The sequence below is a fragment of the Salarias fasciatus genome, chromosome 4 (assembly GCF_902148845.1).
Source record: "Salarias fasciatus chromosome 4, fSalaFa1.1, whole genome shotgun sequence".
NCBI classification, from domain to species: domain Eukaryota; kingdom Metazoa; phylum Chordata; class Actinopteri; order Blenniiformes; family Blenniidae; genus Salarias; species Salarias fasciatus.
In genome coordinates this window covers 2,266,376-2,280,854 of record NC_043748.1, presented here as the reverse complement: position 1 = coordinate 2,280,854, position 14,479 = coordinate 2,266,376, and the positions used below count along the sequence as shown (strand labels likewise).

The 14,479-nt window shown below is 48.8% G+C and overlaps 1 protein-coding gene across 1 annotated transcript in view; it reads right to left on the bottom strand.

The window, feature by feature from the left end:
* ngfra (nerve growth factor receptor a (TNFR superfamily, member 16)) overlaps positions 1-14,479 on the bottom strand; it is a 41,095-nt gene that overhangs the window by 16,690 nt on the left and 9,926 nt on the right. Inside the window, exon 3 of the mRNA XM_030090066.1 lies at positions 10,695-11,057. Within this exon, the coding sequence (XP_029945926.1) occupies positions 10,695-11,057 (363 nt within the window). The remainder of the gene's footprint in view (positions 1-10,694; positions 11,058-14,479) is intronic.

The window sequence follows — 14,479 nt, the reverse complement described above, 5'->3', positions numbered from 1 at the left end:
ATCTAACGCTCAATAAAATGTTTATTACGCACTAAAATGCAGTTATAACTAGATATTCAGGCGTTTCAGCTTAGTGTTAATTATACACTGTGCATGTTTTACAACATTGTACCTGTTTATCTGTTTACTCTGCAGACAACAGCACAGTAATAGTCGCTGAAAGATTTATTAATGGTCAGCATGAGTGCATAAGAACCGTTTATTAAATATTAATAGAAGCCTTACAGATGCTAAATCGACGGTGTAATGTTATTGGTTCTGCAGCGGTGTACGCCAACACCCGGTTCACTGTGGAGTCCGTTTAAAAGCAAGAAACAGCCAAAGAAACAGCGATCTAAAAGATATAGTGACTTAATAATCTGGAAATTGCTCAAAGGGTCACAATAAGTCATTTTTTTATTACTTATTAATGCATCTCTGCTGGCGTTTAGGCTGCAATAGCAGATATTCATCACTGGTGTTGAAGAGCTCTTCCTCTGAAATGTGAGACTCCTCTCCTGCTGACTGCTGATTTCGTTTAATTCGAGGGACTGAAAAAGTCTCTTTCAACACTTGGACAGCTGTGTGGAGTCTGCATGTCCTCCCTGTGCATTTTTCTAACGTAACTGCAGTTACGTGGTAGTTATATAGAAAAAAAATCACATTTGAAGCCCAATTTGATGAAACGTTGGCCAGAAATGTAAAATGAGAGCCATAAATAATCTGTAAATAACATCAAAACTGAAACAGGAAAACATTTACAAAGAAAAAGAAGGCAAAGTTCAAAATTATGGTTTAGTCAAAATAACTTCACTCGTTCAATTTAGTTGCACAATAAAATTGAACAGTTGACTTGATTTTCTGCCTTTTTGAAAGAAGCACATTTTTTAAGAGTAGTGGACAAAACAACACTGAGATCCACGCTGGGATCTTAGTAATGAAAGATCGCTATATAAATGAGCCTGAGCCTCAGAGCCAGGCCGTCACAGTGAGTTTGTAAAAACATGCATAATGAAACAGCTATGAGAAGTTTTTTGGTATTTCACTGTATTTTGCATCAGAAAATCTCATTAAAAGCAGCTTTAAACTGAGAGTTGAGTCATTTTGGGGTAGTAATTGTTGTGGTTTTGTAACAATATGAATATTTTCATCATATACAGTCTGCCTCACAACAGACCACCACCCACCGAGGGAACCGTAGGGGCCGGGTGCAGTGTGGATTGGGTGGCAGCCGACGGCAGGGTGCCCGGCGACCCGATCCCCGGACACAGAGACTGGCTCTAGGGACATGGAATGTCACCTCGTTGGCGGGGAAGGAGCCTGAGCTTGTGAGGGAGGTTGAGAGGTACCGGCTAGATATAGTCGGGCTCACCTCCACACATAGCCTGGGCTCTGGAACCCAACCTCTCGAGAAGGGCTGGACTCTCCACTTTTCTGGCGTTGCCCGCGGTGAGAGGCGGCGGGCTGGTGTGGGTTTGCTTATAGCCCCACAGCTCAGCCGCCATGTGTTGGAGTTCACCCCAGTGAACGAGAGGGTTGCATCCCTGCGCCTTCGGGTCGGGGATAGGTGCCTCACTGTTGTCTCGGCTTACGGGCCGAACAGCAGTGCAGAGTACCCGGCCTTCTTGGAGTCCCTGGGAGGGGTGCTGGACAGTGCTCCGACTGGGGACTCCATTGTTCTACTGGGGGACTTCAACGCCCACGTGGGCAGCGACAGCGAGACCTGGAAGGGGGTGATTGGATCGCACGGCCTCCCCGATCTGAACCCGAGTGGTGTTCTGTTATTGGACTTCTGTGCTAGTCACAGTTTGTCCATAACGAACACCATGTTCGAGCACAGGGGTGTCCATAAGTGCACTTGGCACCAGGACACCCTAGGTCGGAGGTCGATGATCGACTTTGTTGTCGTGTCATCTGACCTCCGGCCGCGTGTTTTGGACACTCGGGTGAAGAGAGGGGCAGAGCTGTCGACCGATCACCACCTGGTGGTGAGTTGGATTCGCTGGCGGAGGAGGAAACCAGACAGACTTGGCAGACCCAAACGTGTTGTGAGGGTCTGCTGGGAACGTCTGGCGGAACCCTCTGTCAGCATGGCTTTCAACTCCCACCTCCGGGAGAGCTTCTCTCATGTCCCGAGGGAGGCTGGGGACATTGAGTCCGAGTGGACCATGTTCTCCACCTCCATTGTCGAAGCAGCTGCTCGGAGCTGTGGTCGTAAGGTCTCCGGTGCCTGTCGTGGCGGCAACCCCCGAACCCGGTGGTGGACACCGGAAGTAAGGGCTGCTGTCAAGCTGAAGAAGGAGTCCTATCGAGCCTTGCTGGCTCATGGGACTCCCGAAGCAGCTGACGGGTACCGGCAGGCCAAGCGAACTGCAGCCCGAGCAGTTGTGGAGGCAAAAACTCGGGTCTGGGAGGAGTTCGGGGAGGCCATGGAGGAGGACTATCGGTCGGCCTCGAAGAAATTCTGGCAAACCGTCCGGCGCCTCAGGAGGGGAAAGCAGGTCTCCGCCAACACTGTTTACAGTGGAGGTGGGGAGCTGCTGACCTCAACTGGGGATATTGTTGGACGGTGGAAGGAATACTTCGAGGACCTCCTCAATCCCGTCGCCACGTCTTCCGTGGAGGAAGCAGAGGCTGAGGTCTCAGAGGTGGACTCGTCCATCACCCAAGCTGAAGTCACTGAGGTGGTTGGCAAGCTCCTCGGTGGCAAGGCACCGGGGGTGGACGAGATTCGGCCTGAGTACCTTAAGTCTCTGGATGTGCAGAGACTGTCTTGGTTGACACGTCTCTGCAACATCGCGTGGCGGTCGGGGACGGTGCCTCTGGATTGGCAGACTGGGGTGGTGGTCCCCCTGTTTAAAAAGGGGGACCGGAGGGTGTGCTCCAACTATAGGGGGATTACACTCCTCAGCCTCCCTGGGAAAGTCTATTCCAGGGTACTGGAGAGGAGGATCCGACCGATAGTTGAACCTCGGATCCAGGAGGAACAATGCGGTTTTCGTCCTGGTCGTGGAACAGTGGACCAGCTCTATACCCTCCATAGGGTGCTCGAGGGTTCGTGGGAGTTTGCCCAACCAGTCCACATGTGTTTTGTGGATTTGGAGAAGGCATTCGACCGTGTCCCTCGTGGTGTCTTGTGGGGGGTGCTCCGGGAATACGGAGTCCGGGGCCCCTTGTTAAGGGCCGTCCGGTCTTTGTATGACCGGAGTAGGAGTCTGGTCCGCATTGCCGGCAGTAAGTCGGACCTGTTCCCGGTGCATGTTGGACTCCGGCAGGGCTGCCCTTTGTCACCGGTTCTGTTCATAATCTTCATGGACAGAATTTCTAGGTGCAGCCAGGGGCCGGAGGGGGTCCGGTTCGGGAACCACAGGATTTCATCTCTGCTTTTTGCAGATGATGTTGTCCTGTTGGCTTCATCGAACCCGGACCTACAGCATGCACTGGGGCGGTTCGCAGCCGAGTGTGAAGCGGCAGGGATGAGGATCAGCACCTCCAAATCCGAGGCCATGGTCCTCGACCGGAGGAAGGTGGCTTGCCCCCTCCAGGTTGGTGGAGAGACCCTAGCCCAAGTGGAGGAGTTCAAGTATCTTGGGGTCTTGTTCACGAGTGGGGGACGGATGGAGCGTGAGATTGACAGGCGGATCGGTGCAGCAGCTGCAGTGATGCAGTCGTTGTATCGGTCCGTCGTGGTGAAGAAGGAGCTGAGCCGAAAGGCGAAGCTCTCGATTTACCGGTCAATCTACGTTCCCACCCTCACCTATGGTCATGAGCTTTGGGTCATGACCGAAAGGACAAGATCCCGGATACAAGCGACCGAAATGAGCTTCCTCCGTAGGGTGGCTGGGCGCTCCCTTAGAGATAGGGTGAGGAGCTCAGTCACCAGGGAGGAGCTCGGAGTAGAGCCGCTACTCCTCCACATCGAGAGGAACCAGCTGAGGTGGCTCGGACATCTGTTTAGGATGCCTCCTGGACGCCTCCCTAGGGAGGTGTTCCGGGCATGTCCCACTGGGAGGAGACCCCGGGGAAGACCCAGGACACGCTGGAGAGACTATGTCTCTCGGCTGGCCTGGGAACGCCTTGGGATCCTCCCAGAGGAGCTGGAGGAAGTGTCTGGGGACAGGGAAGTCTGGGCATCCCTGCTGAGACTGCTGCCCCCGCGACCCGGCCCCGGATAAGCGGTAGAAAATGGATGGATGGATGGATGGACAGTCTGCCTCACAACAGATAAAAACTTGAAAGTTCAAATTTGAAGGTTTATTTGACCTGTCCAGCCCACATTTTTTTGCAATGTTTCTATTTTAATTTGACGTTTTGACCTCTCCCATCATCAGTTCCCTTTTATCATAATTCACCAGATGACCAAAGGGGGCAACAACCAACAACAAAAACTAATCCTGATGGGGAAAATAATTAGAACTGATTATTACAATAATAAAAACAGACTTTCAGTGGACCATCACAGCCAAACTCTGCCACACATGTTCTTCCCCTGGCGCGGCGGATCCGCTGATTTGCCGTGATCGTAAGGGGCGGCTCACGTCGATATGTTAAGAATCCACGTTGGTCCGTCTCGTCCGTGCAGCGACGGATCGGTTTACCGAAACGGCGGAAAAACATCTCGGGCGGGACAGAAAAGCACGGCACATGTGCGCTCCATACTTAGAAACGCAGAGACGATGCAGAGGACTATTTAAAGCGGCGCTATTGATTGGGATCCGTCTAAAACGGAGGGCGTGTGGGGAGGAGCGTCTGTGTTACACGCGCTTCGTGACCTTTCCTTTGGATGCAGTCGGGTTTCCTGGGCTCCGCCATACATCATCCGGGCTGATGCGGGGGCCTGCTAATGGCGTTAGCCATGCAACACGAGCTGGCAAATAGAATAAATCGTGAATGGAAGGTGTGAAAGTGAGGGAAAGTGTGCAGACTGTCTGGCCTCACACACACACACACACACACACACACACACACACACACCTCATCAGAGAACCTGCAATCAGTCATGCTGTGCTACTGTAAGAACTGCTTTTTTTTTTTCTTCTTTTTTTGGTGCAATGAGTTTTCTCCCCCCCTGCGCAGACGTAGGCGCACATCAGTCGCGTAAATATTCTTTCTGTGGCAGGATCACACGTGGCACAGGAAGCAGCGTCTTTATCACAGCCCCTGCTGTCCTTATCTCTCCCTCCCTCTCCAGGTCGGGGCTGAGAACACTGCTGGCTGCCGAGCAGACGATAAACCCGAAGGCTGCGGGTCGCTGAACGGTTTCACGTTGGCTCCGGTGGGCTTGAAAGACTCGTGAAACTGCATAAAACTGGCCGGGGAGTTTACGAGAGCGCGGCCGTGCGCGTGGGGAAATGTGTTTATTAGCGGGGTGTGGACAAGAGTGGGAGAAGAGGAAAAAAAAAAAAAAAAAAAAAAAGAAAAAGATTTAATTTTTATGAGCCATCGATGTCTTTATGGTGAAGTTAACCCCGGGGTCCTGTGCAGAGGTTGTGGACTTGGCTGCCGGCAGCTCCGGGGTGGAGATGAGCAGCTATCAGGCGCAGCGCATGTACAATGACCTCTTTATCAGCCCCCAAACACTCTTCCTTCTGTCTCTATCGCCTGGTGTGCACACATCCATCACACACACACACACACACACATGTAGGGCGAATTATTCAAGTGAGTGCTCTGTCTTCAGCCCGGGAGGGTTAATAGGAAGAGTGGAGGGCGGCGGAGTGAGGTGGGGGGGGGGCAGACAGAGAGAAAGAGTGTTGGTCTGGAGTGAGGAGGGGTGCGGATGAACAGAGGAGCTGCTGTAAAGCGCTCTGATTAGCAGGAGTAATTATGCCGCGGCGGTAAAGCCGCCGAATGCACGCTGGCCACCTTCCACCGCGCGAGGACCGCTGTGGGAGGAGTGATAAAGAGACAAGTGGTCCCCCCTTTTCTCATCTGTGTTTTTAAATCTTCATCAATCAGATGCTCGGCATGTCCGAGAGCAAAAAACTGCACAGGGGCTGAAAAAAAACAAAAAAAAAAAACAGGACAGAGTCCTTCACTAAGAGATGCAGGAGGTGTTTTCAATTTCACATCAAAGCGCTCACACACATGTCCAGAGTTTAATGGAAAACGTAGAGGCAGACTTGGCAGGGGGAGCGGTGTGCATGTGCCAGGTTAGCCTGCTATCAGCCCTATTGATTCTGGACGCTCATGAGAAGTGCTTGTGTGTCTGAGGCTGATGAGTGCGCACGTGTGTGTGTGTGTGTGTGTGTGTGTGTGTGTGTGCGTCCCGCAGTCAAGCGTGTTTGCTGGTAGAGGTCACTCAGCGAAACCTGAGCGTGAGTAGAAGAAATCCCAGGACTCGTATCGACCCCCTCTGCATAGAATACCAGCACAGCACAGATGCTGCGGCTCTCCGCCGGTTTTCCGTCTCTGTTTCTTTCTCTCTGCCGCTCTTTGTCCCTTCAGTGTCGAGTAATTGACACTTGGTGACAGCTGGATATGAACTGCGGCTTTAGGAATTAAACAAGGCCTCAGTATAGAAGTATGATTGAACACTGGGATCCGCGGCGAAGACAAGAATAAAAGATGCTGAGAAAAGGAAGAAAATACCATCTTCCTGTTTGCTGCATCTGTAGTCATTGGAGACCACCATGGAGGGCCTGGAAACATCATCAGGGCCACAGCGCTGCTATTACAGGGCTCCTCTTTCAAACGGACGTCCCATAAGGTCACTTATCACGCCATCGCCGCCGCCGCCGTAGCCCCATCGCTCAGGACAAGGCGGGTCAAAGTGTAGCCGTCTGGGTGGGCGCTCCAGCCAGCAGCAAAGGGCTTTATTGTGGCCTACTATATATCAGATATTCGTCACATGTAGTCAAGTGTTGGAGGGAGGCGGGGGCACACTGTTGGGCTCGTTTCTGCTCCAGAAGGTCTGATGGCAGTGGAAAAAAAAGACGATGCAAGATGATGAAAAAAAGACGAATGTTCACACTGGTGTTTTAACAAGGGCCCTAAAAGTGTAAACAGACAACTATGCGACCAAACTGTCCACAACAATGAAGAGTTCTGAACTGAAGGCACTTGTGGAATCACTGTAGTGGTACTGCAGCCATTTGTGAGCCCATTAAACATAGAGAGAAAACTGTGATCCCTTCATTTCATGGACCCACAGGGACCTGCTTCACATGTCTTTGGTTTCTGACGCATTCCGACTGTCTTCAGACTCAACCAAAGATCATGCAGATGTGGAAGAAGGCACGACTCCCAGAGGGTCTTCAACGTCACTGATGCACATCAGGGTTTATACTCAAGCTTTTTTTTAAAGTTTAAGAGGCTTTGAGCACCATTGCCTTGCAGACGGACAACCAAAATGAACGTTTTGTAAAACATCATGTAGACAGGAGCTTAATTATCCTCATTATCGATAGCCTGGGTTTGTAAAGCAGGGATGAGCTGAGTAGAGCCCACATTAGAATCACTCTGATGAAGATTTATTGATCATTAAATAGCTAAATGTAGCACCTCGGATGGTGTTTACTCGCAGTGGAAGATGGGATGTAAAGTCGTCGTCTATGTTATTAGTCCTTCTTACACCTCATCTACCTTTACCGCTCTTATCTTTCCGCAGTCCATTTCTCCACCGCCTGCCGGGCTATTAAAAGAGCAACGTAAACCATCGCTCTGCAACAACAGGGTGTTGACAGATTTCGTTTTTTTTTTTTTTTTTTCAAGGTTCATTAACTTAGCAGATCTGAAGAATCTGCCAGTTTCTGAAGCCCTGAAATCCAGGAAATCTCCACCAACTCATCCCTCCAAAGAGGATTATTACAGCCGAAGTTTAGGTGCCAACGTTTGGATGAGAAGTTGTCATAAAGATTTTCCTCCCTGCATTAGTCCGTGAGTCATCTGTTAAAAAGCATTTTAATAACTCCGCACAAGCGCGATGATTGGTCAGTGTTTGCATTAAAAAAAAAAAAAAACCACAAGGTAGGAGTCAAGCATTTTCCAGGAACAAACCAGAACCACACAATCTGAGTGAAATCAGGGTCCATTACTGAGAGGAGGTTGTTTGCTGTGGGCACTAAAAATGTCAAGTCCTACATTACTGCTGCCACTCCTTTTGTTATTGCTGCAAAGAAAAAGAAATTATCACGACGGAGAAAATGGAGAGAGATGGCGCTTGTGAGTTTGTACCCACCAGGTTTCAGCCCTGAGAACCCCTGACGAGGCCGATTTCATGCCCCGTCTGACCCCAGACAATTTACAGCTTCCTTGGATCCGCGCTGCCATTACTCTCATACACAGGGAGCTCGACTTCGCTCCTCCATTCCCTGGCTTCTGTTCGGTGGGAGAGCGGATTATTCATTGTCTCACTGTTGACTCTGCAGTAGTCTTTGACCTTTAAATGCTAAAACTTTCAACTTCCTGCTGTTTGAAAACCTGGCCTGGGTCGACCTCCGAACATGCCTGATTCCACACACACACACACACACACACGTGGAAGTCGTCCCTCTCCCCCGGTGGCTTGTTCAGATGTGATTGAGACACACGACGCTCCCAACACTTTGTGGTCTGGGGCTGTTTTCGCTCTCGCCGATAGGTTTTGGTTCGGCACAAACAAACTGGTGGCTTCGCCCGTTGGGTTTCCAACCATCGAGCATACCAAACGACCACACCCAACAGACTGGAAAGACCGACTGCCTACTCTGGTTCAATAAAACCGCCTGTGTTTCTTTTCACACACAAGAAATGAAAGAAACCCGAAGTGCATCATGAAAGCCACATGAGGATGGTGGTTCTGCAAATTAGCTGGATTTGTCTGGTGAGAACCAAAACACGAGAACAAGGCCCTATCTGACCCGGCATCAAAAAGGAAACAGTCCTTGTTGTTGCTCCATATTACATCTTAAGTCTTCCTCCGGACAGCTGTGGGAGACTATCTGCTTTTCTTGAGAGCATCGTGGAATGAAAACACTCCCAAACTCCAGCATGTATGGCCCTGAAAACCCGAGTGTAGGTGGTCTCTGAACATGCCTCATCGCAAACAAACCTCAGATCGAGAAGTTCATCAGTGAACTCACACTGACCACTCCATCCACGCAGTCTCAGTGCAGTTGCTTTGGTCTGTGCCCAAGAACAATTGTTGTGCCTTAACAAGCTGTATGAATGGTGAAAACGAGCCAGATTCAGCTGAGAGCACCCCAAGAAAAACACTGTTTTTGTTTGCGGTGTAACTGAAGGAGACACTGACCGCCGAACTGTGGGTCTGTGCATTTACGATCTTGGATGAAATTTAAAAACTTTTCAATTGAAATGGTTCGTATGTAACACTCAAGAAGCCAATTCCCCATTTGTGACTGGTCTGTGCTGTCCTCGAATCGCTCCCTGATACTTGAGAAAGTAACCAGAGGCATGGCATTATAAAAAGAGAGCTTTGTTTTTGTCCCATGTCTGTCAATTGGTCATTATTTTTGCAGGCAAAGGCCTTTTGCCAAGTTGACTAATAAGGCTGAGGGGACACATGCTTTTTTAAGAATAACTGATTCAACATTCTGATTGGAACAGATTTGTCAATGAAAAAAAACAGACTTCACATTTTCTGTCAGTCCAGTTTTAATGGGGGATTCACTTAAAATCTCTTGGATGCTCTACCTGCCACATCACTTCACTTTAGCAGATCAGACTGTGTGAATCTAACAAGGCCTTAATACCAAGTTAGTTCATAAACCTTTAGTTTTCTCAGTCAGTGCATTTCCCTTCTTGGTCAGTAAATTGTTGATGAAACTGCCTTAAATAGTAGATTATCTTGTCTCAGTCACCTGAAAGCAAACGCCTTACTAATGTTACTAATGTCCACAGTCTAGAAAACATAGCAGTAAAGTATTTTTTTCCCCACAATCTAACTGTTGGAAAGGTGTTTCCTGTCCATTTGTTTTAGACCTTTCATATGATTTCACATTTATATAGCTTTTGTTGTGAATTGATATCAAAAGGACCTTCATACCAAGATCCTTCCAGTCAAGATGGGAACCTTTCATCAATCCCAGGGTGGACGGTTCAGTTCAACCCATGTGTCAGAGTGTCCTTTGCTCGGATGTTTAACCTCACCTTAGGTGCTGTTTATACATTTCAAAAAGGTTTCTGCAGTTTTGTTTGTTGCATTTACACAGCGAACTACGTCCGTTTACGTGGAAATGTCAGTAGTTGGCAGGTCGTTAGTGTGCCGGTTCACCAGCTGGTGCCATTGGTCGGTTTGTAATGAAACCACACACATATGTGTGCAGAGAACAATACATTCTCAACATTAACGATGAGGAAGCACTGACTTTCGCATGTACAGACCACAAAGCTGGACTGACTCTCACATACATCATATACCAAGTCCCAGGAGAATATGAACTGAGAGGCATGACACTCTGGAAGCCGGCATTGTTGTTTTTGTCCATCTACTCACTGTTTTTACGGCTGCAGCAGCAGTTTTTCATTAAAGTTGTGTTTTCCTGCGTCTACATGGAGATGGGAGTCAAAGGGATTTCGAAACAGTTGTCTGTGCGTTTTTACTTGAGAACATCGAGTAAATATGCGCTCAATGGCGTGCGCCTTGTGTGGCAGCCATTGCCGTGTGAGTGTGTGCGGGAATATGCCACGAACGGTAAAGTGTGTAAGGCAGTAAAAATGCCGTATATCAGTAAAGCCTTTTAGCGGCGCCATCAAACAGCGCGTGTCAGACTCACTGTGGCAGACGGCGTCGCTGGTCGGCGTGCACACCGCCAGCTGCGTCTCCGTCTCCTCCTCGCAGATCGTGCAGGGCAGGCAGGGCTCCATGGAGCTCTCCCGGTCGGAGAAGGTCTCGTCCACGCACTCCTCGCACACGGTGTCGTGGCCGTGGTCGCAGCGGGAGTACACGCCCTGCCCCACCGGGCACACCGTGCACGGCTCGCAGCTGCCGGTCAGCTCGCTGAAGAAGAAGTTGTAGTTGCAGACGCACTTGGCGTCGTTGGAGTCGGTGCAGGGCGTCTCCATCCGCATCAGGCCGGTGCAGTGCGTGCACGGCGTGCACTGCTCCGTGTGGCTGTAGTTCTCCGAGAAGGTCTCACCTGCGGGTCGGGAAAGAGACGAGGCGGAAAAACGAGGAGGAGGAGGAAACGGGGGAAGATGGGGAAGGAGCAGGAAATACGAGGAGATAAACAGAGAGATAAACTGTGAGTCTGATGACATTAATCATGTTTACTGCACATTCATTAGAAGGAAGGACACATTGATCCACTGGGCTCTTAGTGATTTGTGCTCCGGGACAAGAAAGGTGCTCTTGTTGGGGAGCAAGTCAAAAAGCCTGCTGCGCTCATTACGATATCGATCCCAGCGTGTTTGTGCTGCGCTGAGTAAACTGCTTTAATCTCAGTCATTCTCAGGGAGGAGCGTGCAGGTGCATCCCCGCAGCACTTACGCTGAAGACCCATCTTCAGGGCCAACTTAATCAAATGGAGTTTTTCTTGAAGAGCGAAGGCGCCCAGACCGCCACTTTTCTGACATCCCTCAAATAAATCTGTGGAAAGATTTCGCCACAAATTTATTCATACTTTATACCCATCTAAACACATAAATAGAACGTTATTTTGGAACACCCAGTTGAATATTTATTAGGAACAGCAACAACATTAAACAGTTCCTGCTTCTGACTAATTAATGTTTAGAAAAGCTGCCTTTGCTTGTTAGTCATTTCGAAGAAGTTGCGGTGCCCAGAGAGACCAAAAGTCTGCTCAACACGTTGGTGATGTTTTCACGCCGCCGCCTATTAACAGCAATAAGTGTGAAGCATTAAATTTGGGGCTTTTCTCAAAATGTCTCCTTTGAATTAATTTTCTCCAAACTTTGCACGCATGTTCCCACTTTAGTATCCAACAAGGCATGAAGGCCAGAGAATTTTAGTAGGTTTGTTTTCTCTAGTTTTGCTGAAACCTGCATTAAGGCATGTGTACATCTGCAAAGCACGACATCATGCAGTTATGCAAATGGGGTTATATAATGTATCCTTAGCATGAGGGCATGTTCTGACAGCAGAGATTACAGACTGATGTGTAAAGCTGTTCTGAGCTGCAGCTGTCGCTTTCACTGCTGCTTTACCGGCACGTCTGTTGTCTTCTGGTAAATGCAACCCTATGATTCGTGTTTCGCAGAGATCACAGACCGGAACATGACAATAAATGAATGCCAGTACCTTTAAAGTCAATACAAATGTCCAAAAGTGTGCAACATGTTTGCACTATATAGATTTTTTTTCTTCAATGGCTGAGGAAGAGGAGCAGAATGCAGTTGAGCAGTTGGACAGAACAAGGTAAAAAGCCACCGTGACTAATCGCTTGCTGCTTTTCAATTACTGCAAACACTTCAGATTTGCTCTCCAGGAACATTTGGCGTCAGGAGGATTGGGGAGAGTTCATCATTTCAGAACCCCGAATTAGCTTATTCTTACACTGAGAGTTCCAGGGGGCACAAAGTAATCTATTAATATTGCATGTTGGTATAGAATTATTTTCAGATATAATTGGACGCCTGCTGAATTATGCATGGAGTGAGAGCGAGCGTGCCCTATGAGTGTGTTTTAGTGGTTGAATGAGATGGGAAAAGGACCCAGGATTCAATACACAGTTCTCAAACCAGCAAGACATTTCAATCATTGGAGAATGCATGAAACATTAGAGTGGCCAAGCATGGCTAGAAGTTTCTCGGCATGAAATTATGAGATAAGAACGCAAATAAACATAAATCTAAACTGTTCAGCTAATGCTGGAGACCACCTATGACACAAAATGAAGCATGTGGCAAGTTTACGCCGGGTGAAAACCCCCTTCGTTGGTACAGATGTTTTGTTTTTTTCACTGAAATAATACATCGGGACTGGGCTGGAACAATAAATAAAGCCACATGACTGCGTGGGTGTGCCGGCCGTTTGCGCAACTCTTATCTGAACATCCACATGTTTCAGTCTGCATATGTTATGTTTTTTTTTTTTCTTTTTTTTTCCTCCTGTTGTAAGAACTGGCTCGGCGGGTGCAGAATTGAGCAACGCCGCCAGTGTGAAAAACCCTGCAGCAAAGTCCCAGCGCTTTGCTGTTTCTGCGCCGTAAGCGGCGCCGGCATGTAAACACTGGCACCAACCGAAGCGCTAAACAGCCTGTAAACAGCGGCGGCGCGGCGGAGAGGCCGGCTCGCAACGCGTGTGTTACGTTACACACACAGACTGGGTAGGGAGCAGGTAGGTGGATCAGCCACTTCCAGAACGCTCGAATGAACGTCCAGCAACCCAATCGGAAGCGGTCTGCCAGGGTGGTCTGGTGCAAATCCAAAACATGATTTAGTGATCAAAGTACTGAGGGAGGGTGAGAGTCGGGGGGGGGGGGGGGGGGGGGGGGGGGTGACAGGAAAATCCAAAGTCTCTTTCCTTCGTGTCTGTCATCACGCTGCGCTCTGATTGCCGTCTGGAGGCGGCAGCGACGGGAGAGAGTGACGAGCGCCGACGGGTGCACGGCCAGACGAACAGCAGATCTCCCAGGTGAAGCGGTTGCTTGAGTTTGCGAGGCCGAAGCTCTTGTTTTCTTTGCGCTCAAGCTCGACCGGTAAAGCTCTCCTCCTCATTCATTTCAATTATCCCACAGCTCGCAGGCCTCCTCGCTAATTTTGGCTCGCATGCGTGAGCCCTTCCGCCGCCCTCGCGTGTAAACATGTCTAAACGTGACCATATGCAGCCAGAGCTCAACGGGCGCTCAGGAGGTGTGTGTGTGTGTGTTTGTGTGTTTGTGAGTGGGTTAGTCCTACCAACATGTGGATATCTAAATCCTTGTACACATTCAAACAGTATTATCGGTGCTTGTTTGAGGTGTTGGGAGCAAATTCAGGTTTAGTAAATAAATCAGTTTGTTAGGTTACTGTAGGAGAGGGGGGAGAGAAGTGGTTATGTGTGTTCCACATAAATCACCAGAGGGCCAAACCGTCAACATCTATCATAATGAGACTGTATGTGAGTAATTTTGATTGACATGCACATTTTATATTTTTACCTTGAAATGACTTTGTAATCCAGAGTCATTTCAGTTTATATCTAGTTTCAATGTGCTGGAAATAATTCACTTAAAAAAAAAAGAATTCGGAATGAAATTTGAACTGAGAAGCAGGAGTTGTGTGGAGTCCATGTCTGTGATGGAGGAAGACCTCGTTTACATGATGACCTTTTCAAAGGAAAACTCAAAGCTTGGGTAACTTTTACATTACGACGTTGCTCCGAGCCACTGAAAATGCAACTTTTTGAAAACGCTCAGACTCTGAATCCATGGCAACGGGCGGAAACATAGCTTTCACTTGAAAACGAGTCTTTAGATCTGAGGATGAGATTCAAGTTCACACAACGCCATGTTCAACGGCTGGGGCAGAGTTCGGTTGAGGTTGATGTTTGGCAAGTAGTAATTATGGTTAATCATAGAGTGAGTACGCAGGGAATTAATGTAAGTTCATGTAAATCTAC